Source organism: Mirounga leonina, unplaced genomic scaffold (assembly GCF_011800145.1).
Source record: "Mirounga leonina isolate KUSES-001 unplaced genomic scaffold, KU_Mleo_1.0 Mir_118, whole genome shotgun sequence".
Classification (NCBI taxonomy): Eukaryota; Metazoa; Chordata; class Mammalia; order Carnivora; family Phocidae; genus Mirounga; species Mirounga leonina.
In genome coordinates this window covers 2,131,616-2,156,277 of record NW_023270277.1, presented here as the reverse complement: position 1 = coordinate 2,156,277, position 24,662 = coordinate 2,131,616, and the positions used below count along the sequence as shown (strand labels likewise).

The 24,662-nt window shown below is 56.5% G+C and overlaps 1 protein-coding gene across 4 annotated transcripts in view; it reads right to left on the bottom strand.

Annotated features, from left to right (window-relative positions):
• Positions 1-424: 424 nt before the first annotated feature.
• Positions 425-24,662, bottom strand: part of LOC118007318 (collectin-11) — a 33,069-nt gene continuing 8,831 nt past the window's right edge. Inside the window, exons 3-7 of one of the 4 annotated variants that reach the window (XM_035000336.1) lie at positions 21,988-22,059; positions 8,039-8,110; positions 5,393-5,446; positions 1,350-1,445; positions 425-1,191 (exon numbers count right to left, since the gene is read on the bottom strand). In XM_035000336.1, coding sequence (XP_034856227.1) covers positions 800-1,191; positions 1,350-1,445; positions 5,393-5,446; positions 8,039-8,110; positions 21,988-22,059 — 686 coding nt within the window. In that variant the 3' untranslated portion in view covers positions 425-799. The remainder of the gene's footprint in view (positions 1,192-1,349; positions 1,446-5,392; positions 5,447-8,038; positions 8,111-21,987; positions 22,060-24,662) is intronic. The other 3 variants (XM_035000338.1, XM_035000337.1, XM_035000339.1) reach the window with 3 other exon arrangements.

Genomic DNA, 24,662 nt, shown 5'->3' with positions numbered 1-24,662 from the left:
GCACAGAAAGGAAAAGAACCACAGGTGACGTGGCGGCAGCTTCCGGACTTGCCTCCCGGTGTCCGACCCTGTGACGTCGTCCCCTCCCTGAGCGTGCGCGGGACCCGGTGGGTCACCCCTCGTGAACAGAAAGCCTTTGTGACAGGACGGCGCCCCACCTCCCAGGTCAGGTGTGGCTCTCGGCTCCCACACAGCCGCCATGCCGGGAGCTGCCCCGGGGAGAGTCCCCCGTGGCACGGAGCCGGACCCCGCCACGACCACCACTGGTGGTCACTAGTGCAGAAGGGGGTCCGGCTGAGCCCAAAGGAAGTCCAGATCCACGGGAACCGTGAGATCCTTAATGTCGCCGTCACGAGACGCCCGGGCGATCTGCGCCTGCCCCGAGCAAAATGTCCCTACTCACACAACAGTGAAGAGGAACGTGCGTTTTAATGTAATTTACAGAAGCATTGGCCAAAGTGACGTGGGTTCTTCTCACGCAGAAATTAAAAGGGAGATGGTCCCTGAAGCCCCCGCTACCATTGTTTGTACTCGACTCCAGCCACATTTCAAGCTTTTATTCTATAGTTTGGACAAAGGCAAGCGCGACTCTGACTAAGAACTCCCTAATGAGCACGTGGCTACCGGACGAGTGGCAAAACCTGGCTTCTTCGGCAGTCACGCCCGGAAACGCTGTCTCTCCTCCCGAGCGCCCGCCGCCGCCGTCGGCGGCCCAGGAACGCGGCCCGGCGGGAGGCCGCCCGCGCAGGTGGCAGGGGCGGCCCGGGGCGCGGGGGCCGGTCACCCCGAGGCCGCCCGCTCACACGTGCTCCTTGTCGAACTCGCACAGGAAGTGCATGGTGACGTGGCAGGCCACGTCGTTCCAGCCGCCCGAGGCCACCATCTCCACGCAGTCCTCCTCGTCGTAGGCGTTGTTGGGCTCGCCGCTGCGCCACTTGTTGAAGGTCTGCATGGGGGAGCGGTCCGAGTACACGAACGTGCCCTCCCTCTCCAGGTCGTTGATGCCGATGAAGACGCGGGCCAGGCCGGCCTGCGTGATGTAGGCGGCCATCAGGCCGTTGGCGGCCTCGTCCTTGGGCATGCCCAGCGTGCCCCCGCGGCCCTGGCAGGACAGCTGCGCGTCCACGTACCTCTTCTCCTCCTTCACGAGCAGGTAGATCTTACTGTCCGTCTCGCGCACGCCGGCGACAGCTGCGGGGGGGGGCAGTGCTGGAAAGTGAGCACTCGCGTTTCTGTAATCACGCTCAGTGCGCAGCACCCACGCGAGGCCCGGACCGCGGGCGCCACACGCCGGCCGAGCCCCTCTGCCTCGGGGGTCGGGGGGGGACAGGGAAACCCTGAGAACGTACCATTCTTGATGAATTTTAGCTCCGTCGTCAGCTGGGTGACCTGGTTGTCCATCTCGCCGATGGCCTTCCTCAGCTGGCTGCACTCACACGGGATGCCTGTGGAGACCGGCCCCCGCGTTAGAAGACGCCACCGGGGATGCACTCTGGAAAGCGGCCCCCACCCAGACAGAAAGCTGAGCCGGCAAGCGGACCCCGTGGGCCTTCAAGGCTGGGACGCGGATTCCGGGCTTCATCCCGAAGGCAAGGAGAAGCAGCGGAGGGACGTCAACAGGGCGGCCCCAGGACCGACCTGTTTTCACATAGGGCTCTGCGTGGGTGGGAAGGAAGAGGGGAGGTGCAGGGGAGACGGGGCGGAGGGCGGAGTCGTGGCAGCATCTCGGAGGACGACAGGGCTCGGGACAGTGACGTGCGGACGCAGAGAAGCCAGAACATCTGGGGACAGTGGGGGCCCCGCAGCATGAGGGTCCCTCTCACAGCTCTGCCAGCCATGTCACCCCAGGTCAGGGGTCCTGGGCCTTTCGGGACCCCCGAGCTGCCTCCCGTGGGGAGCTCCACTTGTCAACACCCCCCCCGGTCCCCACTGCAGCAGGGGGACCCGGCCACTGCCAACCCATCACCTCCCCCAGGACCAGAGCACATCTGCCCTGCAAAGACCCTACCGAGAGCCCGCGTGCAGGACCTGCCTCTCCCCCTGCAAAACCCCACGGTGCTGAGCTCCAGCCACACTTCCAGACTGAACCTCCCCCACAGAAGACTGGGCCCATCTTCCAGAATCTGAGCCCTCCTCCACCACCCAGAGTCCAGAACGCCCTCACTTCCACGCGCAGATCCGGTCCACACTCGGCGGCCCCAGCGACGCTTGGGGCTAGGGGGTGGTTCTGCAGTGGAGTTCATCTGAGACCAGTGTCGCGTCCACGCCCCCTGAGGCTGTCCAGGCTTTCTGGATTGCTCTCTGCAGTGACAAGTGGTGGGCTTGTTCCTCCGTGTCCTTTCAAACTGTCCCCTGGCCTCCGGGCCGGCCCCACACACCACCAGGTCCTCCTCCCTGTAGGACCAGCCGTGTCCAAGGTGGCGGCGGGAGGCGCTGCCATCTGTCCTGTGACCACGTTCCTCCTCCTCTCCACAGTACTGACAGAGCCCTTCAGCCAAGGGCTTTTGACTCAGACATCTCTTTCTTCCCCAGTTTCCAAGCTCCGAGCTCTCTCGAGGGCTTCTCTCTGAATGTCACACTCAGGATGAATGCCAGCAAATGGAGACACAGCATGTGTGAGACAGAGAAAGACAGGCTGATTCAGCATAGTGGATGCCGGAACGTGCCCACACACACGGTGGTCTGGAAGGGACCGTCAGGACCCAACCACTGGGAAGCCCGTTCGGCTCCAGGACCCCCCACCTGCGCCCCCAGGGCCTGACGGCAAGCTCACGAGAGGTCACGAGAGCCTGAACGAGGTGCTGGTGCAGGGACAGGACACAGGACAGCTGTGCAGACGCATGGGACCATGAAGGACAGCAGGGACAGCGTGGAACAGTGTGGGACAATGTGGGTAGCGTGGGACAGAGGACAAAACCCGCGTGGGAAACGCCACGTGAGCCAAGAGGTGGTTGGACCAACGTGGGCAGCAGGACATGGTGGACATGCGCCAGGCAAGGGGACAGGTGGGGCTGGACTACGGGGGCCGAGGCGGACATGCAGCTGGGGGAGCCTCGCGGAGGACGAAAGGCAGCAGACGAGCTCCACGAAGAGGGGGCCGCGGCCGTGGGACAGTGGGCCGAGAGGTCACTGTCACCAGCACCAGGAAGCTGGCCACGTCCACGGAGCGGCTGGGTCCCGGGTGACCTTCCCGGGCGTCAGGCTGCAGGGAGCCAGCTACAAGGAGCTCCGGAACAAGAAAGTACAGACGTGCTCTCCGAGAAGTTTGGTGGTCAGAGGAAGGGGGAAGTACTTAGAAATGAGGAATGCATGCTTGGGGACACGTATATCTGAGCCAATCCTTAAAGTCGGCGAGCACTACAGTCCCAAGAAGGACGTGAAAATACTCAGGTAGAAGGAAATGGAATATTGAAATCGTCTACCAGAGGATGTGACAGACAAGGAAAGAGGATGCCAGTCATACATACTCTGTTTTCAGACCACTGCAGTTTTATTTCATGATTTACAGTTTTTTCTCAAGTGCAATTTTCCCCATGTCTTGATTATTCTAAATAGTGCTGCTGTGAACACGGGGGTGCAGGTATCTCTTTGAGTTAGTGTTTGTTTCCTTTGGATTTATTCCCAGAAGTGGGATCGCTGGGTCACTTGCTAGTTCTATTTTTAACTTTCTGAGGACCCTCCATACTGTTTTCCAGAGTGGCCGCACCAGCTTGCATTCCCACCAACAGTGCACGAGGGTCCCCTTTCTCCGCATCCCCGCCAACATCTGTTAGCTCTTGTCTTTTGGTAACAGCCATTCTGACAGGTATGAGGTGACATCTCATTGTGGTTTTGATTTGCATTTCCCTGGTGACTAGAGATGTTGAGTGTCCTTTTGTGTATCTGTTGACCTTTCATATGTCTTCCTTAGAAAAATGTCTATTCAGGTACTTTGCCCATTTTTTAAATTAGGTTGTTCGTTTTGCTATTGAGTTGTATGAGCTCCTTACAGGTTTTGGATCCATCCCTTATCAAATGTATGGTTTGCCAGTATTTTTTCACTCTGTTGGTGGTTTCCTCTGCTGTGCAGAAGCTCTTTTAGTTTGATGTGGTCCCACCTGCTTACTTTTCTTTTTATTGCTTGTGCTTTAGGTGTCATATCCAAAAACGCATGACCAAGACCCACATCAGGGAGCTTCATTCCTGTTTTCTTATAGGAGTTTCGTGGGTCTCAGGTCCTACATTTAAGTCTTTAGTCCATTTCTAGTTAATTTTTGTGAGCAGTGTAAGATGGGGGTCCAGTTTCATTCTTTTCCGTGTGACTGTCCTGTTTTCCCAGGGCCATTTATTGAAGAGGTTGTCTTTTCTCCATTGAGGGTTCTTGGCTCCCTTATTAAATGTTAGTTGACCGTATGTGCCTGGGTTTATTTCCGGGCTCTTGGTTCTGCCCCCATGGTCCATTTTATGCCAATGTGCACGGTTCAAGTCCTGTCGATTTACGGTATAACTTGAAATCACAGAGTGTGATGCTTCCCGCTTGGCTCTTCTGTGTTAAAAGCTTCGTAAGAAATGCAAGCACTTCAAGACTGTTACAGAGAGGAACAAAAACCAGCCGACAACCTACATGTCCATCCACGGAGGAATGGATCGAGGAGTTGTGACGTGTACACAATGGAGTGCTATTCAGCTGTGAACAATTAGGAAACCCTGTCATTTGTTTTAAGATTTTATTTATTCATTTGAGAGTGAGAGCACAAGAGAATGAGAGAGAGAGAGCACAAGCGGGGGGAGCGGCAGGCAGAGGGAGAAGCAGGCTCCCCACTGATCAAAGAGCCCGACGCGGGGCTCAATCCCAGGACCCTGAAATCATGACCTGAGCCGAAGGCAGACGCTTAATGCACTGAGCCACCCAGGAGCCCCAGGAAACCCTGTCATTTGTGTGAACATGGATGGACCCTGAAGGCATTATTGCTAGGTGAAGCGAGGCAGGCAGAGAAGGACAAACTCCACACGATCTCACTTCCATGTGTAGCGGGGGAAGGGGACGAAGGGGGTCAGCAGGTGCAGAGGTAAATGCCCACCAGGGATGTGATGCACAACGTGAGGACCACAGCTAACCCTCTGCAGGACACACAGAGAAGCTGGTAAGAGAGCAAGTCCTTGGAGTTCTCATTGCAAGGATAATTTTTTTTCCTTTTCTCTTCTTTCTTTTCTTTTTGTTGTGTCTATAGGAGAAGATGGGTGTTAGCTGAACCTATGGTGGTGATCATTCCATGGTATCTGTAAATCAAACCATTGTGCTGTACACCTTAAACCTTTCCAGTAATGTATGTCAATTATCTCTCAGTAAAACCAGGGCAAAGTGCAATTTTTATCACGTGTTTTAAAAGCCCTTGCACCCTCTATGCCATACCTGGTTCTCCATTAGGGCCAGGGGGTCCTATGTCACCAGAATCTCCTTTTTCACCTGGAAAGGGAGAGGAAGATGGTCAAAGCAAGGTCAAGCAGAGATGGGACACGTCACGAGAGGTTAAAATTGCCAAGGTTCACAATGTTATTTCTTCCCTGTGTAATGTCCTAGAGTTTCCTGCAGACCCCCTCTTTGCTGTGAATACAGGGACTTGTGTTCTACAGGTAATTAATTTTTCAGGCTCTATCGATGTGATGTGGAATAGACTCCTATCACGAGATCTGAGAGATGACCCGACGACCCTTAAGTCGGGTCTGAAAAATCCTGGATGTGTCATAGAACAGTCTGTAGATATTCTGTCATGAACCCTTAACCCCCGGGTCAGTAACAGCTAAATCTGACTCCAGTTCTTGCCCTCCTGATGGCCGGGAAACGGTGATGCTGGCACTGGGGTGGACCTGGGGGCAGCCTCCCCCCAGTGCAACACCTGGGCTCCCGCCTGGCCTGAGACGCGGCCCCCCGTAGACAGGACACGCCATGCAGCTGCCCTGCCACACCGGCCTCCCAGCTGGTAAACCAAAGGCGGTGGACACAGTCGTGCCAACAATGCTTTCTGGCTGCTCTAAATTTAGACAAGAAATCTATTAAAGGCACATGAATATTCCTGCAGTGCGATCTTTCTCCCCCCGAGTCAACCTGAGCATCCCAGCCGGCGTGGGACGGGGAAGGAGTAGCGCTCCTCCCTCTGGATTCCACTGCCTGCCATCCACGCGGGGAGGGAGAGAGCCTGCCAGTCCCGTCCACACCATCCCTGTGACTCCCTCATGGGCCTCGGGGCTTGGAACTGACTGGAAGGTCAGCCTGACCGGGTCCCCGGAAGCAGGTCAGGCAAAGTAAGCCAAATGAGGGGCTTGCTGGCACGCTGGCGCTCGGCGATCCACCAACACTCGCCCAGAGCACATGAGAGGCCCACACGTCCCTACCGGAGGCCAACATGCATTGCACTCTCCACAACAGCTAAAGGGGGCAACAGCCCAAATCTCTCCCGACGGATGCGTGAATCAATAAAATGTGGTGGAGCCACGATTCAGCCTTAAGAAGGCAGGAGATGAGCCTCCTGGAACACATGCCGCTAAGTGAAATAAGTCAGACATCCGTGAATGACCTAGAATACGCCGCTTCGTGGAGACGGGAATTAGATGAGGGGTGACCATGGCTGAGGGAGGGACCAGGACAGAGGTCCTCTCAGGGGAATGAAAATGGTCTGGAAATGAGTTGGCTGCTCAACGCTGCCAATGTACTTAATGCCACTAACTTGTACACTTGAAAATAGTTAAAACGGCAAGCTTCGTGTTATGACTATTTTCCCACACTTTCGCAAAGCCTTTGTGGAGCACGGCTGCCCCTCTTCGTACCACGCGTATGTACGTGCTCTCGAGCGAGGGCCATCCCAGCAGTGCTTCCCACGGGTTTGCCAGGAGAGGCGCTGGGCTGGCCAGCGTCCGTCACACTCCTGCCGAAGACCCCTTCCTGCCAGGGACGAGCTGCGGCCAGGGGGAGGTGCGTGGCCACCCATCAGAACAAACCACCCGAACCCACTCATGGCTCAAACCTGCCGGCAGGTTACTGAGGCAGAAGAACTCCAGCGCCAGCCTTGGGCAGACCACCACCCCGAGCCCCCTCCCTGCCACACAGGCTTGGCAGTGTTGCCAACCACCGGCCCTCCCCAGCCTGGCCTCCTCATTAGCACCAAGGGGTGGAGGCGGAGACCTCCACGGGATCGCTCATTGAAAGCTCAGGGCCCAGGGTCTCAGCACAGGGGCAGGACACACCAGGGACTCCAAGAGCGTTTGCTGGCTGGGTGGCTCGGAGCCGCCCAGCCTCATCTGCTGGGCCTTAGTCTGTGGCCCGCCCACCCCTGCAGGGTTGCGCGGTCAGATGAGCTGCGAGACGGACCCAGGCAAGGGCAGGCGTCTTGCCACTAGAGGGCTGCTCTCACCTGGGCTGTTACCTTCCTGGGTCCCGTTCTCATGGAGAGCCACCCACAGTTTCAAAAAGTCACCGAAGCGGGAGGGGGACAGACAGTGTTTCTGGAGAACGGTCCTCCCGTTACTCCAATGGGGCTCGGTGTTTCATGAAGCTGGTTATGGAAGGGGCAGTGAAAGGTCTTGCCTAAGTAACCAGCCCCCAGTTCTCTGCCGGGGTGCCCTGTGAATCCTTCAGGACGGGGAGCGCTCGCCCCACCCTGGTGGGCACACAGCCAGCAGGTAACTCTGACTGATCCCAAATGCAGAGCCTGGACCGCTTTTACCATGTGTCAAGCGCACGGAAAGAGGCACACCTACCAGGCAGGACTGGCCGGCCTGCAAGCATTCTGGAGCGCCCGTGCCGGGAGCCTGGGAGGGAATGGGGCAAGAAGTACGTCGCGGGCGCCTGGGTGGCTCAGTTGGTTAAGCGACTGCCTTCGGCTCGGGTCATGATCCTGGAGTCCCTGGACCGAGTCCCGCATCGGGCTCCCTGCTCGGCAGGGAGCCTGCTTCTCCCTCTGACCCTCCCCCCTCTCATGTGCTCTCTCTCATTCTCTCTCTCTCAAATAAATAAATAAAATCTTTAAAAAATAAATAAATAAAAGAAGTACGTCGCAAATACCTTTAGAACCAATGGGACCAATTTTTCCATGGCGACCCACACTGCCCTTCTGTCCTTTGTCACCCATGTCTCCTGAAAAAACAACAAGATCAAAGTTGGTTGGTGCACAGGTGATTCAGTATGCTTCCCGTTTAACATCACACGCTCGCACACGCTCGCACACGCTCGCACACACACCGGAGCAGACGGGAAAGGTGTAACGCTCAGCTTACTGTGGGTGACCCCAGAAGGCTCTGCAAGGTCCCTTGTTGACAGATTTCCCAGCGGAGGACACACCTCCCCCAAAAGCCGCACGCCCTGGGAACGGAGGAGACCAAGGGTGCGTCCCCTACCCCGCCCTCAGCCTGGCCCCTCCTGCTCTGCAGTTACATGGGTAGAGAGGGCCTGTCCTCCATCCCCGCCCCAGAGCAAGTGAGCGGGCTGCTCTCGGGAGCTGGGATGCCCGCCGGGGGAGGTGGGCGCGGTGGCAGAGCTGGGATGCCCGCCGGGGGAGGTGGGCGCGGTGGCAGAGCGTCGCTCCTCTCTGGGAAGCTGAGGGGAGTGGAGGGAGGAGGAGGGAGAGGAGGGTCCAGGGAATGCTTCGTCACACGCTTCCTAGGGAGACTAGTCCTCCAGCAGGGCCTGGTGACACACCACCTGTTGGTCCCTCCGGCGCGACTCAGAGCGTCGCCACCCCAGGCTGCCCCCTCGCCTCCATGCTGCCCGTCGCCACAGGCCGGCCCAGTGACTGTGCTCACGCGTGACCCACAGGACCGTCCCCGCTGACCAATGCACTAGGACCCAGAACGGCGGTCCGCACCCGGCCACGGCCCAGATCCCGCCAGCGGAGGGGCTGTTCTCCCCCAGAGTGCACTCACACGCCTGGCATCCCTCCTGTGCTCGCCGCAGACTGCAGACCGAGCCAGCAAGCGTCAGACTAATGCACAGAGAACGCTTGGTAAAAGAAACATGTAATCAGACTTAATTTAATAATCTGAAACTAAATGAAATTCAGCCGAGCAACTCTGCAGGAGAGAGATGACAGGAAGGACAGCGCGTTGCATATGGATAAGGCTTTGTCCTGCTCTGACACCGACTCACGCCTTGAACCGGAGGACTTCCCAGCCGGGAACTGTCAGCTTTGCGACATTCCCTAAGAAGTTAAGGATAGAGGTCAGAGGACAGAAGACAGGCTTCGGGACGAGCTCGGGCTGACAGGGACACACAGCACCGCAACACAGTCCCACAAACTGATTCACAAAGCACCCTCACGTCCACTCTCTTACTGGGCTACAGAAGTGGTTCCCTGCACAGACAAGGCCCCAAGGGCCTGAGCCGCTTGTCCAGGTCAAGTGCCGGCGTATGGCAGGACCAGGACAGAGCTGTGACCTGCTGATCTGAGGCCCAGCGCCCCTTTCCCAGTGCCAGGTAGCGGGGGCCCCGGGGAGGCCGAGGCCAGGCTGGCCCAGCCGTGACAGCGGCGAGCTGGCCGTGTGCCGGGGACATAGGGCGGCAGGACTTAGACCGGTGTGGGGGATGGGGAGCGATCAGACACCTGTGACAGGTGTGTTGTAACAGGAGAGGCGCTGTGAGGAAGCCCTGGCCAGTGGGGGGTGGAGGAGGGCATCCAGGGGGGCACACAAACCTCCGGGGGGGAGTTAGAAGAGAGTGACAAGACAGGATTCATGCTTGACGCACATGACACGCAGAGGGGCTGGAAGGGGGCAAGGACACCCGGCCAGAGAACAGACGAGAGCTGGAGGCAAGTGCACTGGAGGGGAGTCGGGCTGGGAACGGGAGGTGGCGGGGAGAGCCTGGGCACGCGGGGCGGGGGACAGGAGCAGGAAGTGGCTGTTCCCGTGTCCCGCAGGGCTGGGTCTGCAAGGGGCCCCAGACCAGCCGGTGAGTGGTAACCGATGATGTCGCCCCGCAGGAGGGGCAGGCCCCGGGGACCCCGCGGGGCGTTGGAGGAGGGGGCGCCCGCGGGGTCAGAGCTGTGCTGTGAGACAGGTGGGACAGGGACAAGCGGGAGGCCCTGGCCGGAGCGGGGTCAGCGGCTAAACACTGCAGAGAAGCCTCGGGATGAGGATAGGCACAGACCTCTGGCTATGGTCACGGGGACCTGGGGGGGGGGGGTCCCAGAGGGGCAGAGTCAGCGGCAGCGAGCAAGGAACGGCGGGGTGTGGAGGTGGCGCCCCGAGTGGGAGGCAGCCCCTGCAAAGCCCCGACCGCACCGGCGTGGGTCCAGGGGTCCATGGGGGCAGCGCTGCGAACTGGGTATCTGCGCCCCCCGTCTCCATCCTCGCCAGCAGGACGCAGCCCTGCCCCCCTCCGCGGCCAGCGGACCCTGAGTCACTGCGAACCTGCTCAAGGCTCCTGCCCGTCCTTCCTGCCAGCAGGTCCCAGAACAGGCTCAGCCTCCTCAACCCTCCTGGTGAGCCAGCAGGACAGCCGACAAGAACCGCTTCAATCAACCCCCGAGCCCAGCGCGCAGCCCATCACACACTCACCCCCGGTAGCCCTGCCCCAGACGGCGCCGCCGTCACCGCTAAGTGTTGGCCTGTAGGGAAACATGCCAAAAACTCCCCGTAGCAGAGGACACGCTACCGGCCACTCTGAGGGTGATGAAGGGCTGTCACTTCACGCTGAAGGAGGAGCAGGTGCTCGGTGCCTGCGGCCAGTGGGGTCGGCCGCCACCCAGCCCATCCGCTGTCTCCAAGCCGCCGTCTGGAACGCCTCTGGGACCCTGCCACACAGCCGCCTTGAGACAGACCCAGGGATTAGAACGTGGCTCTGCCCCGTGCACCCAGTGGCTCTGATTCGGCGTGCCGGAGAGACGCAGAGCTGTTTACCCCGGCCCCACGACGCGGCCCTCCTGACATTCAAGCACTGTTCTCTCTGGAATTTTCCCTCCAGCTTGCCCGCCCCGGCTGCCTCATCCTCTGGGCAAAGCCCATGCTGTCTGCTCCTCCGAGGACTGACCCCCCACCCAGGCTGAGTGGCCCTGCATGGCCTGCCCACCGTCACCGGCCGCAGGGACTGAAGTGTGTCCCCCCCCAGTGCTGAAGCCCTGACCCCCGGTGATGGGGGCTGCAGGCGGGCTTGGCAGGTGAGCAGGGTGCGATGAGGCCACGAGGGGGCCCCAGCTTGGGACTGGTGCCCCTGCAGTAGGGAGAGACCCCAGAGCTCGCTGTCTCCAGCACGAGAGCAGACAGCCATCTGCAGTCCAGGACAAGCTCCTCGGCAGAGCCCGGCCAGGCCAGCACCCGGATCTCGGACTTGCAGCCCCGACACCGTGAGAAATAGACGTCTGCCGTTGCAGCGGTCCAGGGCGTGGTGCTCTGCCGTGGCAGCCCGGCCGACTGAGTCCCCTCCCTTGTCCCGACGCTCGTGCCCACTGATAAGGTCAGAGTCCCAGAGCTGACTCCAGGTGTTTCTGCTCAGCTGCTTGCAGAGAGCACTCTGCAGAAAATCAATGTTCCCCGGATGCATGCCCCGCTCTCAGTGCTGGACCAAGGCCTGCGTCCCCACTCCGGGGCCTCCTCCCTTCCTCAGCCTTCTTCCAAACGGCTAAGCCCTCTGTTCCCTAACTCTGGAGGGTGCCCCCTTCCTGGGGTCTGGAATGGGTCACGAGTGCTGGAGAAGTTGGGCAGAACCGCAGAATAAATGTCAGGAGGACCTCAGTGTTTATGCCTTTCTAATTTTCATGTCTCCCTAAAACTTGAGGTCCTTCTGTTGTTTTCACTCAGCGGTCAGCAGCGGTCGGCTGGGACATTCTGTACCCCGTCCTCACGGGGACGCTCAGACCAAGTGAGTAAACACAAGCTCCATACGCCGCTCTGACGAAGACAGCGGCCCAAGCAGGAGGCCGCGGTGCAGACCGTCCAAGCGAACCCTCTCTCCAGATGGGAAGACAGAGGCCCAGAGACACCCAGGGACTCGCACCTGCACTGACCAGCTGGGAGGATTATTTCCAACACACGGGACGCCCCCCTGAATTCCCATGAGATGGGCAGGGTTGCCAGAGCCCGGAGAATAAAGCCATGTGCCTTCCCACTCCAAAGCCCGAACACTCCAGAGGAGTCTGGGCGACACATTAGCTCACACACTGGCTGTGAGTGTGGACCCATCACGTGAACGAAGGGTCTGCTGTCCGCCAGGAAGACCCCACCTAGAAAGGTGGGGGGGAGCTCTTCTTCCTGAGGCCCCAGCAGAGAGAAACTCAAAACGAGCCCTGCCCCCTCTTCTGCCGCCCAGACAGCTCCTGCGGCCCGAGCACCCAGCCGGAGGAGAGCGCAGGACCGAGACACCGACCCTCAGAAGCATAGCTGGTAAAATGCCTTCCCCGCACCCACAGAACGATTAATTACCGGGCCATTTCGTCAGCGGAGGGATGCCCGAAGGGTCCAGCACACATCCTGCTGTCGTGAATAAGTTATAACCTGAGGATGACGTGAGAGCAGGTGGCTTTCGGCCCATCTCTGCACCGCACAGCCAAATGTTAACACCAAGTGCCCCTGTCCCCAGCAGGGCCCGGGGTCAGCTCCCGCCCTTGGAGAAGCGTGCGACGCGGCCTGGGGCGCTGAGGGAAACCGGAGGCCTCACGGAGCAGGGTGACGGAGGCAGTCACTGAGCCCCGACCAGAAGCCCGCCACGTCGGCACCCCGGCCTCGGCAGCCTCCAGAACCCTGAGAGAATAAACATCGGTGTTTAAGCAGCTCCGTCTGTGGGATTTGTTACAGCAGCCCTAGCAGACTAGGACACTTTCTTGGCCCCACGAGGGAAAGGAGTTCAGAGAGGCCAAATGGCCCACATCGAGTCACACAGCACGCGAGGGAAGACTGTTGTTCCGTGACCCAGAGCACGGACTCCTGCAGTCAGGCAGACGAGACCCCGGTCCCAGGCCTCTGCCCATGCAATCTTGGACACGTTACCGCCCGCTCTGAGCCTCAGTGTCCTTGTCTGTCAAGAGGCATCGGAGTGGTGGTCAGCCCCTGGGTCGCCGAGCACCTGGTAATGTGAGTTTCACCCAGGCCGAGGCCTCTGTTCCGCGTCCGGGGCTCCAACCCCGCACCGCCGCCGGGGAGCAGTGGCCATGCTCCTGGCACCAGGGACGTTCTGCATAGACCAGTCCCAGCAGGAAGGCTGCATCTTCAGGAGCTGGGCCGAGCGCATGCTGCAGGCTTGTGGGAAGACAAACCAACCCCCACCTGGGGCCATGTCGCGGAGGCTGAGGACACTGGGCCAGTGGGGACCTGGGACACCTGCCAGGCGGCCCCACCTTACCTGCCCCCAGACTGTCCCTCTCCCTCTAACAATGGCCTCTTCCTCTGGGCCCTGCAGGCCCTGAGACACGACAAGACCTGGTCATACCACACGCCAGGAGGGCCCGTGAGGGGAAGGGCCGGGCCTGAGGGGCGGTCAGAGACCCCACCCCGCCGCGTGCACGCCCCCACCCCACGGCACACCCGCTCCGACTGAGCAGGCCGAGAAGAGCCGCCGTTCGCTGGTGCTGGGCAGGGTTTACACACACACACGCACATGCACATGTGTAACATTCTACACTCTTGCGTGCACACACCCACACACGCATACACACATGCAAACGTCCCCGCACCCGTTCAAACACTCGTGCACACACACACAACTACATACAAGCACACACACCCCATACACACGTGCGCGTGTAAAAACGTACCCTTTATCCTCATGCCACCCAAGGTTGTAAAGCTGGTAAGCATCGGCTGGGCTTGAGCCCAGACCACCAGGGCACACCAGGTCCCCCCCCAGCCCCCCGCACGCTCGCCCTGCCATACATAACCATAACCCCTACACACTGACCTACCACTGGGGTGGCCATCGCTCCCGGTAGGAACGTCCTATCTCTTGGGTGTGTTGGAGAAGAAAAGGTGAGAAGCATTAAAATCCCCTGAGACTGTCAGCATGTTCTCTACAGCAGTCCCAGGTGGTTTGGGTAACTGACTTGTTTTTACTGGCAGACATTTCTTGTGAGGTAGCCCTTGGGCAGAAAAGTACTGTGGTTATAAACCCAGAGGCTCTCAGAGGAGCACGGATGAGAACAAGAGCCCTACCGCCTTCTTCCTGCTTCCAGGAAGGTCTTCTTGCCCCTCCAAATGACAAGAAGCTTTTTGCAAGAAGCAAACAAATCTCCCTCCCTTGGTTGTGGGAGATGATTGGAAATGCACCAGACACACTTAGGTCCTGTCCCCTTCAGTTTGAAGAGCTTCTTGCAGAGGCTCCCGAGGGAGCTGGAGCTGATGTAATGCTCCCTTCCTCCCATCCCACTAATGAGAAGTGTGCAAGAGCATGTCTGTCCTCTAGACACACACGAGGAACGAAAGAACGGGAGCAGCTCACAGTAGGCAGGTAATTCTTATTAATTTTAATGAAGATCTCACACAGTCCTTTGAAGTGGAGACGGGGCAAAAAGAGCACTCAGAATTCAGCTTCCCCAGCGATTTTTAACGAAGGGTAATGTGTACGTTGCAGAGCCCAGAAAGCCTGTCACTGACGTAGGGTCGCCCTCCACCTCCGTGTGCCAGGAGAGTCCCCAGCTTCTAAGACGAGTGGCCCAGGGGCCTCCCTGATCTTGTCTCAGCAGCACGTCTGGGGACGGGGAGTCTTGAAGCCTGAGGTGACGCGTGTAGCAGGCTGTCAGCGAAGCCAGCTCTGTGAGGTCGCCCCAGAGACGCACAGGCTAGAAATGTGGGAAGTATTCTTACCTCAGTAAAGGACAAAGGACAGCAGGAGGTTTCTGCAGACCCTTCGGCCTGTCTCTGTCATTTCAGAAAAGGCATCCATCAGCTCGCACGCACGTTCTCTTGTTCAAGTCCCCCGGCAGGGGGCTGCTTCGTGGGCTGACCCGAGACCCCCCGGCACACACGGCACATCAGCCAAAGAGCCAGTCCCCCCCGCCCCCCCCGGCCAGCAGCCGGGCCCGCTTGACGCAGCCGCATTTGGTGGAGCCACCGGGCGAGGGCGTGGGATGCTCTGGACGGCTCGGCTCACCGCCCCCCTGCAGCGCAGGGCCCGGGCAGCAACGCGGGAACAGCGCTTCGGGCGCCTTCCGGTGGACGCCCGCATCGCTGCCGCCCTGGGGACCCAGGCTGCGTCTTCACGAGAGCCCAGCTCGTTCCTGCACACGGCAGTCTGAGAGCCATCGGTGCAGCCGAGGCTTGTGGTCAGCAGGCTGCAGGGAGCCCAGCCCGGCGTGGCCACGGCCTTGGCGCAGACCCATCCTCTACCGCCTGGAGCGGGGGCAGGCGTGCGTACCCCCGGGACCCTCAGCACGGATCTCAAAGAAATTCGAAGATACTGAATTTCTTTTGTGTGTGTGTGTGTATGTGTTTTAAAGATTTTATTTTATTAATTGACAGAGAGACAGCGAGAGAGGAAACACAAGTAGGGGGAGTGGGAGAGGGAGAAGCAGGCTTCCTGCCAAGCAGGGAGCCCGATGTGGGACTCGATCCCAGGACCCTGGGATCATGACCTGAGCCGAAGGCAGTCGCTTAACCAACTGAGCCACACAGGTACCCCTCGAAGATACTGAATTTCAAGGTCTTTTTCAATTGATCAAGGGCCTTCCAAGTACCACATCTCACCTGAGGCTCCAGAGTCCCCGAGACGGAAGCGAATGCACCTGCCCCAGAGGCCCATGATGTTGCATGGAGTCCCGTGTATAAAGAAACAGGCATGGCAGGCCTGTGGCACGCCATGCCCCCCGCACACCTGTCAGGTCTTGCCTTAAAGGGCCAGTCACTAGCAGGGACCCAGGAGAACTGCCCCTCAGGCCTCAATGCCAGGGACAGTTTGCGAGTCCAAGCAGTTGATAGATTCTGAGTCCCATGGTCGTGGCGCCCTGCAAAGCCCTAAGAGGAGGTGGCAGGGCAGGAGGGTCCGTGGTGTCCCCGAGCCCCCATGATATTACACTTGCACTGCTTCACAAGGTATGGACACGTTGGAGAACCACTGATGTAAGTGGCCATGTCTTCTCCTGGCACCGATGTGAGGACTCGGGCCACCTTCGCAGCTCACCCCACCAAATGTGCAGGACTCACAGCATGAATTTCATCGAAATAACCTCATCTTATACATACAGATAATATTTTTTTCTTGTCCAAAATTTTGTACCTTAGCTGAAATGTAATATGTTGTCTTTTAAACAGAGCATGAAAAAAAACAAAAAAGAACGGGGAGAAGGGGAGGCAGAGCAATTAGCTGTGGAGGCAAAAGGCAAGGGAAGTGCCCGCTGGAAGCCCCCAGCAGCCGGGGGGCTGGGAGGAAGCACCGCCCCCACCCCCAGGAGAGCCCATGAGACCCACAGCACAAGGCGCGCTGGGCGAGCTCTCGCAGGTGGTCTGGATGGAGCAGTGGTCAGTGGGGAGGAGCTAACCGAATCCCAAGGGCCCCCCACTTCCAGCAGCTGGTGCTGGAGGAGCTCTCTCCACTGGGGGGCAGCAGGCCCCATATCAGCAGCTCCTGCTGCATCTTCACTGGCCCCGGAAGTGAAGGAAGTGAGTTTGTCCAAGACATGAAGGAGGGCCTGAGGCAGAAGGCAGGATTTGGGACCACAGATCCATCCAGTCCCAGCACTTCCCAAAAGGGAGGAAGCCCTGTTCCAGGGCATTCATGGAAAATGGCTTACAGACATCCAAGGAAGGGACTCTGCCCACCCAGAGGAAATCACCCAGATAATGTGCCAGAAGGACAGGTGGCTCAGGGGTGTTGCCAGAAGTCACACAACTCAAGGCCATGGAGCCTCAAATGAAAACGTGGGTTGGAAGAAGTTGAGGACAAGACTCTACATATGATCATTGTTGCAGCTGTTGGGGAGAGGGGCAGAGAGGCTCTGGGCCCCGCAACAACCCCCATGACGCGTGTCCAAGCAGGAGCACCTCCAGAAGCGACCGGGAGAACCCACTGCCTGTGGCCCAGGACCATGAGGGACGCGCGCCCTGGCTGGCCAAGTCAAGCAGGTGTCTGCGAAACACCGGCCTCCCCTTCCCAGTGAGTCTGCAGTGCCTGCAGTCCTACCCTCCAGCGGGAAGCAGGGTTCCTGCTCTACCATGCCCTTGGGAGCTCAGCAGCCCCACCTCGCCCAGCCACAGCTGCCTGAACAGGTGCGGTGATGTGGGCTCGGGACCCCCCCAGCTGTGGCAGCCACCCCGCCCCGGGCTCCCCCCACAGACGGGCGTGCGACCCAGGAGCCATCCGCAGCGAGAGGACGCGGCACTCAGCATCACCGCGGCAGGCAGGGCAGGCAGAGCGGAAGGTCCTGGATGGGACAGAGAGACTGCAGGGAGCAGCGAGGTGGCACGTGGAGGAAGGGGCCGCTGCAGGACAAACTGGAGTGTGTAAACCCAGAGAGACCGAGGCTGGTGAGCAAGTCCGAAAACAGAGCAATCCCGAAATACCTGAAGGAATTCCTCACACTTTTTTCATACACTAGCAAAATCATAAACAGGAGCTATTAGTCTTCTAACAATTTCGTAAAGAATATCACTGGTAAAAATAACCATCGCAAAATAAAACTTATACTGGCTGAAACTACACAGGGAAAAACCCATCAGAAACTAAAAATCGAGGGTAGAATCTCTCTGTACAATTTAGAACCGAGCGTTCCAATCAGGCGATCCAACCCAGTGCAAATGACACAGAAGGAAGCTCAGCACAGCGGGAGCAATAATCAGTAAAATGTGATACCTATTTAAAAAATAATAAATTCTAGGGCCCCTGGGTGGCTCAGTCGGTGAAGCGCCTGCCTTCGGCTCAGGTCATGATCTCAGGGTCCTGGGATTGAGCCCCACGTCCTGCTCCCTGCTGAGCAGGGAGCCTGCTTCTCCCTCTCCCCCCTCCCCTTCTCCTTCTCTCTCTCTCAGATAAAGAAATAAAATCTTTTTTTAAAAAAATAATAAATTCTAAAAATCTCTCAAGGGTCCAGTAATATTTACATGGAAAAAATGATTCCAGTGAAAATAATTTCTGAAAAATGAGAAAAGTCAATGATCCATTTGCCCTCACCTTAAAATCAGGCAAGTCCCAGCCCCCCGGTTTCTGGAACGCTCACGACTCCGCTGGAGCGAAGAGCCTTCTGGAAGCTACAGATGTCGGAGACTGGACATCAGGAACAGCACACCTGAGCCGTGGCCGCGATCCACTAACCCCGGCGCTGAGCTGGAAAGCCTCCGGGCGGAGGAAAGCCGGGAGGCGGGGACAGAGGGCGGGAGGACTCCGAAGCCCCGCACAGCTCCCTGCCCCACCCCGCACAGAGGCCGCGGGAGCTGAGGTCATCCCTCCTGGGAGCTTTCCTGCAGGGGGGCCGGGAGCAGGACTTCTGAGGTCGCCCACGGCTCTCCACGGCTGGCTGGACCCAGAGCACTGCGTCAGCACGTGGGGCGTCTGTGGGAAGCGGCCAGAGGCTACACACCCGGGCCCCCAGTTTCAAAAACGTGCTGACATCGAAAATCAGCACATGCTCTTTGCTGGGAATACCAAAAACGCAGAAAGGCGTAAAACAGAAAATTTAAATTCCTATAATCCTACAACCCAGAACTATCTACTACTAATGTTTTGGTTTATTTCTTCCCCATACTTTCTCTGTGTAAATATTTTAATCAGTCGTGTCTGTTCCTGTATCCTGTCTGATTCTCTCCCATGTGTCACGTCATGGCCAATCCTCTTTTCAAGATCGCCCCAAGAAGGATACTTCCGACATTTCTGCGTAAATGCTTCCACTACTCAGTGATCCAAGTACATACACGTGGGTTGATGTGTTCTCTATATTCTGCACTTAGCAAAGACCCCAAACCAGAGCTGCTCATTTCATCAGCGGCGGTGCCAGACCCCTGATGAACCCCACACTCGTGGACTCAAGGACTGGCATGCCCAGAGGGAGTCATGCTGGTTAACCCGGCTGCTGCTGGCAGGGTCTGTAAAGGGCCAGGTCCAAGCTCCTCTCTTCCACCCTAACCCCACAGAGGACTCCATACTAGAACACGCCGCCCAGGGTAGGATTTTAAGTTACCCGTGGATATTGGGCATCCATTAAAATGATTTCACAGCATGAAAAATGGTGACACTGAAATCTGACATTAAATTTAAGAAGTAGGATGCAAATTTATGTGAACAATACAATTATAACAAAGCAAAAAAGGGCACAAAAAAAGGAAATATACTAAAGTAAGTGCCAACCTCTGGATGATTTTATTACGGATGATTTTCTCACCACTTCAGGTATATTCAACTTTCTATCACAAGCATATGTTGGAAAAATTTGAAACAAGGCAGTTACTTAATGAAGGTAGGACTTTACTGCCACTTGCACGCTGAGCTCAAATGTCATTACTTTGAAAAAAATCAATGAAATAGCATCGTGAAATGAATTTGTGACCGTCTAGAGTAGGAGAACTACCCACTTCCTGACTGTGAAATATAAAATTGCCCACACAAAAAAGTAGAGGAACATCCCTTTTATCACTGGGTAAATTTCATAATTAGTTCAGTAATAAAATAAGACTATCTACAGCACTTTCCACTTTCATAAAAAGTATAATAATAAAATAAAAACTACAAGCACTTTAGTTCTGAGATACTGTTAACTTATCACAACCCGAGAACTTTGTGAAGCGGTTCCTTCACTGCCTACCCTTTGCAGATGGGAAGACAGACACGGGGAGTAAGCAGACCACAGAGCCCACCCCACCGGCTCCCTGGGTCAGCTCTCCTCTCAGCCAGCTGGGCTGGCCTCTGCTGAGATAGCCACCACGTTGTTGTTTCTCGCGGGGACCCCAGGAGAGGAGCTCCTGCCTCACTCACTCCTGCATCTGCTGAGCACACAGGTGGAGTGCTCCCCAAAACACGGGAAGATTGCTCATTTCGAGTGGGAAGTATATGGACCAGCGTAAGAATGTTGTACAGATAGTCATTTTAAAGTTCCAAATTCCACTTATGGCAACTTATTCTAAGGAAATATTCAGAGATACGCACAGAAAATACAAGTACAAAAGTACCTTACATTTCAAGAAGAAAAAGAACCCAAAACTTTTTTTTAAAAGATAGAAAAAGATAACCAAGAAAGAAGGAGGAGGAGGAGGAGGAGGACCAAAAGACAGAAAAGAAATACAAGTGACTTTTAAATGCCCAGATGATGACTCTGCTTCACTCATAATAAGAGAAGTGAAGTCAAACCTACTAAGGCGGCATTTTACTACTATCCGATTTGCAGCTTTCCTCCCAGGGAGGGCAGCAGGTGTCCCATTCCTTGTGTTGCCTGTGACATTGTTTCAATCCTTAGGGAGGGCAACATCTACCAAAATGTCAAATGCACCAGCACTCTGTTACACTGTTAGGAATTTATCTTCAAGCTGTACTCACAGACATTTAAAAGTGACACATACGAGACTAATCTCTGCAGCAAACCCCTCTCCAGGAATAGGAGATCAGCTGAAGCATGGAGCAGCACGTCACCACACGAGAGGATGAGGGAGACATGTCTGTGCTCCTATAGAATGATCCAGGGCATATTGTTAAGTGAAAGAGGGAGATGCAGAACCATACGTGCATGGTGCAACTGTTTGTACAAAAGGAGGGAAGAATCAGGTATACATTTGCTGGTGTGCTTGCTGACTCCTAAAATACCGCTGTAAAGAGAAATCAACCGACAGTGTTGGTGGGAAGGATCCCAGGGAGCCCGGGACCTAGAAGGAGAGCATTCATTCGCTGTGAGTTGTTTCTATATGCTTTGAACTTTCAACTAGGAGAATAGTTCATTTATTTTTTTAACTGATTTTTTTATGAGTAAAGGAGAAAACAAGAAATAAAAATCATTAAGGCTAATGGAGGTATGTGACAGAAATGCTCTTGGTCTCGAATGTGACAAGGGTTTCCCAGATGTGCACAGCTGTCAGACTCATCACTTGTACATCAAAAGGAGAATGTCCATAAACTGTACCTCAAAAAAGTGAAAAAACAGCGCATGGACTAAATATATGAATATATATACTCAATGGCCTTTATTTGCATTGTCATAATAACTTTCTGGAAACTGGAAACCGCCTAGCTCTCCAGTGCTGGAGGACTGGTTGGGGGACCAGCTGGATGGGTGTCAGTGTAAGTCCCAGAGCACAGAGCATGAACGCTGAAAAAGCACTTCCAGCCCCTTTACTGAGCAGCTAATTTGCACGTACAATCTACTTCCTGTAAGACTTGGCGCAACCCCAGGGGATTTGGAGAAATACGCAATTGTACTAAGAAGGAAACAGATTCAGCAATTAGGATCTCCTAGCCACAGGTGCCTCCACCCCTGTGTACCCTACGCACCCCGCCCAAGGCTGTCCACTTGGTCTTTGCACGCCTCCATCACTGCTCGCACACCTCCTTATCTGCTCACACACCTCCATCGCTGCTTGCACGCCTCATCTGCTCACATGCCTCCTTATCTGTTTACACACCGCCATCACCACTTACACACCTCCTTATCTGTTTACGCATCTCCACAACTGCTCACATACCTCCATCGCTGCTTGCACACCTCCATCACCATTTGCACACCTCCATCGCTGCTTGCACACCCCCATCACCGTTAGCACACCTCCATCACTGCTTACACTTCTCCATAATTTTGACACACCTTCAGAGTTTCTTGCACACCCTCACAATTGCACTTATATGTGTAATGCTCCCAAATGACCCCCACGTTGCAGAGGAGGCTGGTGAGGGGCCGGGCTGGGACTGAGTTTGCACGCACGTGACCACACTGTTATGTGCCACTCCCAGGACGCGCTCTGTTTCTTGGAGCGCAAGGAGCACTCTCTGCACCCTGGCTCACTACACAGGTGTCAAAGTCCTCTGGAGTCCCCACACCCTGCCACTCCCCTGAGGCTCCTGCAGCAGCTGGAGCAGCGGCTGCGCCCTCTTGGGCAGACCTCGACGGGCCGAGGGGCGGCGGGTACCTTTCTCTCCTGCGGGGCCGACTCTCCCAGGCCGTCCCGGCGCACCTTTGTCTCCCTTCTCTCCAGCGTCCCCTGCGGAAGAAGGCACTGCATTTAGGAGCTCCTCGTGAGCACGGATTCCAGTGTCAGCTGCCCACCCTGTGTGTGCTGTGGGTCAGGCCCCTTGGCCTCTCTCTCCCCCGCCCCAGCCCCCAGGAGACTTCATCTCTCATCCAGACCATCTCCCACCCCCATCGGCTTTCCCCCATCTTCCCACCCTCCATCACCGAGGGCTCTCAGGTTTCCCTGTCCCAGATCTGTGTCGGGAGTCTGCTTCCGGGCCCTCCTTTCCCCTCCAGGGATGTTGTGTCCCTCTCTCCAATTATCCCTCTGGGCTATCTTGCCCTCTGGCATACAGCACTCCCCGAGACCCCCTGTGCCTGCCCTGCTGACCCCCTGCCCTCACGGCAGCATGAGGAGAGCAGGGGTCTGGAGGATCCCCCATGGCCCCGGTGTCCCTCTGTACCTGTCTGATGTGCCTGGGAAGAATAAACAGGTGCTCACATCAGCATCCCCTGGTCCCTTCAGCATGAGCCCCCCACACCCACCTGCAGCACACACTCGGGGCTGGGGAGCCTGTGACCAGGTGGGCACATCCACCTGATTCAGCTTCGCTGGCCAAGTGTGTCCTGCTCTCAGCCCAGGCTACATGCCCCCCAGCTTTTGTCATGAGTCCTGGTCATGTTTTGGCAGACACCTGTGAGTCTTTGATCTGTCACTTATCTCATTCAGAACTGAAACAGGGAGATGGGCTGTTCATCTCCTGATATCCCACACTTAGCTTAGCTCACTGCAAATCGACCCGACGGTTTTTCCTCAGAGATGAGTCCCTCCTGTGACATTCCCGGTTCTGACTGACACACTGATTCTCCCGGACTGCAAGCCCCGGGCCCAGCGTCATCTCTGCTTTCCTGTCTCCCTCATCAGTGAAGTGCAAGCCTCTGCCCAGCTCTGTGGGGTCTGACCGGCCCACTCCCTGTCCTGTCCATGTTCTGGCCCAGTCAGCCGGCCCCGGGGCTTCGTGCAGCTTTGGGGACTGCGCTCACAGTGCTCATGCAGAACAGTCATGCACAAAACATGGAGGAGCCCACAAGCAGCAGAGGGTGGAATCCCGATGGGAGACATCAAGGTCCCTCCCTAGGCCTCCTCCTCCCCCCACTCTAATCCACACCAAAACCGTCTTCCTAAAACACAGATCCAATTATGTTATGTCCCTTCTTAAAACCACCAAGGCTGGTTGTGGTGACAAACAATGTCTCATTTTTAAAACCATCCTCAGTAGGCCTTCATCTGGAGCCCAGGTATTGGCAGCCACCTTCTCACCTGACCCTCCAGGTTGCTTCTCCTGGTTCCCTCACCAGCTACCTCTTCTCTCCGGTGACCAGGCCCCTTGTTCCATATTATATGGCTTGTCTGCCTGACTGCTGTACCGTTCCCCCAGGAGAGCACATGAGTGCCGACAGGGGGTTGGTGTCCCTCCCCAGGTACACACGACACCAGCCAACATCTAAGTTACTCCAGTTCTCTGCGATTCTCCTTGGGCACTCACACTTGGTGAGAGGCTCACTGAGGTTACAGAGGCCCCAACGAGATGCCCAAAACTGATCATCTGGCCTGAAGGAGGGGACATCCCACTTAAACTTAAGTAAACAAAGAGAAAAGCGAAGTGAGCGCCACCAACAAATGGAAGACAGAGCTGGCCTGTCACTGTGCCCTGCGTGCCCCAGCCTTGAAGGCTCCACCCAGGCCCCTGCTGAGGGTGGGTTCACACACGCCTAGCACACATACGTGGCCCTTACATCTCTGGGTACTTTACCGTTCTTAAAAAAGGAAATTATTACAATCTCAATACTTGGAGACACGTTGATAGACCAGCGGGAAATACCAACTAACAGATGAGCTCGCCACCAAAACCTGTGGACATGTGAGGAACACCAACATCCGGAAGAGAACCAACAGAGGAAAGGGACTCTTGGAGCAGTCGGCGTCTGACCCCAAAATAAGCTGCTGAATATCTTCACAAAGGCAAGAGAGAATAGGCATCTATGAACAAAAGTAAAAAGCACTGAAAAGAACCAACTAGAAATCCTGCACAGGAAATAAATCTTTGCAACGAGTCTCTCTACAGGAAGGCTGAGAAGCAGGGTGGCCAATGGTACAAGCCAGTTCACCAAACAGAAGGTCAGGATGGAGAACGTTTTCACAGTGCGACACAAAGAGATAAAGGACTGGAAAGTTTTGTCTGGATTTCAAGTTATCAAGTGGAGAGTGAAGGAAAGCCCCACAAATTCCAGTATCCAACTGAAAGGAATTCCAGAAAAGGGAGAACAGACATTGGAAGCCAAGACGGTCGTGCAGGTTTAGGAGCTGTGACCTCCCGACACTACGGGAGGGTGTGGGAGAACATAGTGCATGTGCCCCGGGGAGCCAGGTGGGAGGACACAGCGCAGGCGCCCCGGGGAGCCAGGCGGGAGAGAGGAGGTAAAATAACTTAGACGTGTCACAGTGACATTGCAGAACCTCAAGAATAAAGAGAAGAGGGCGCCTGGGTGGCTCAGTTGGTTGGGCCACTGCCTTCGGCTCAGGTCGTGATCCTGGAGTCCCTGGATCGAGTCCCGCATCGGGCTCCCTGCTCG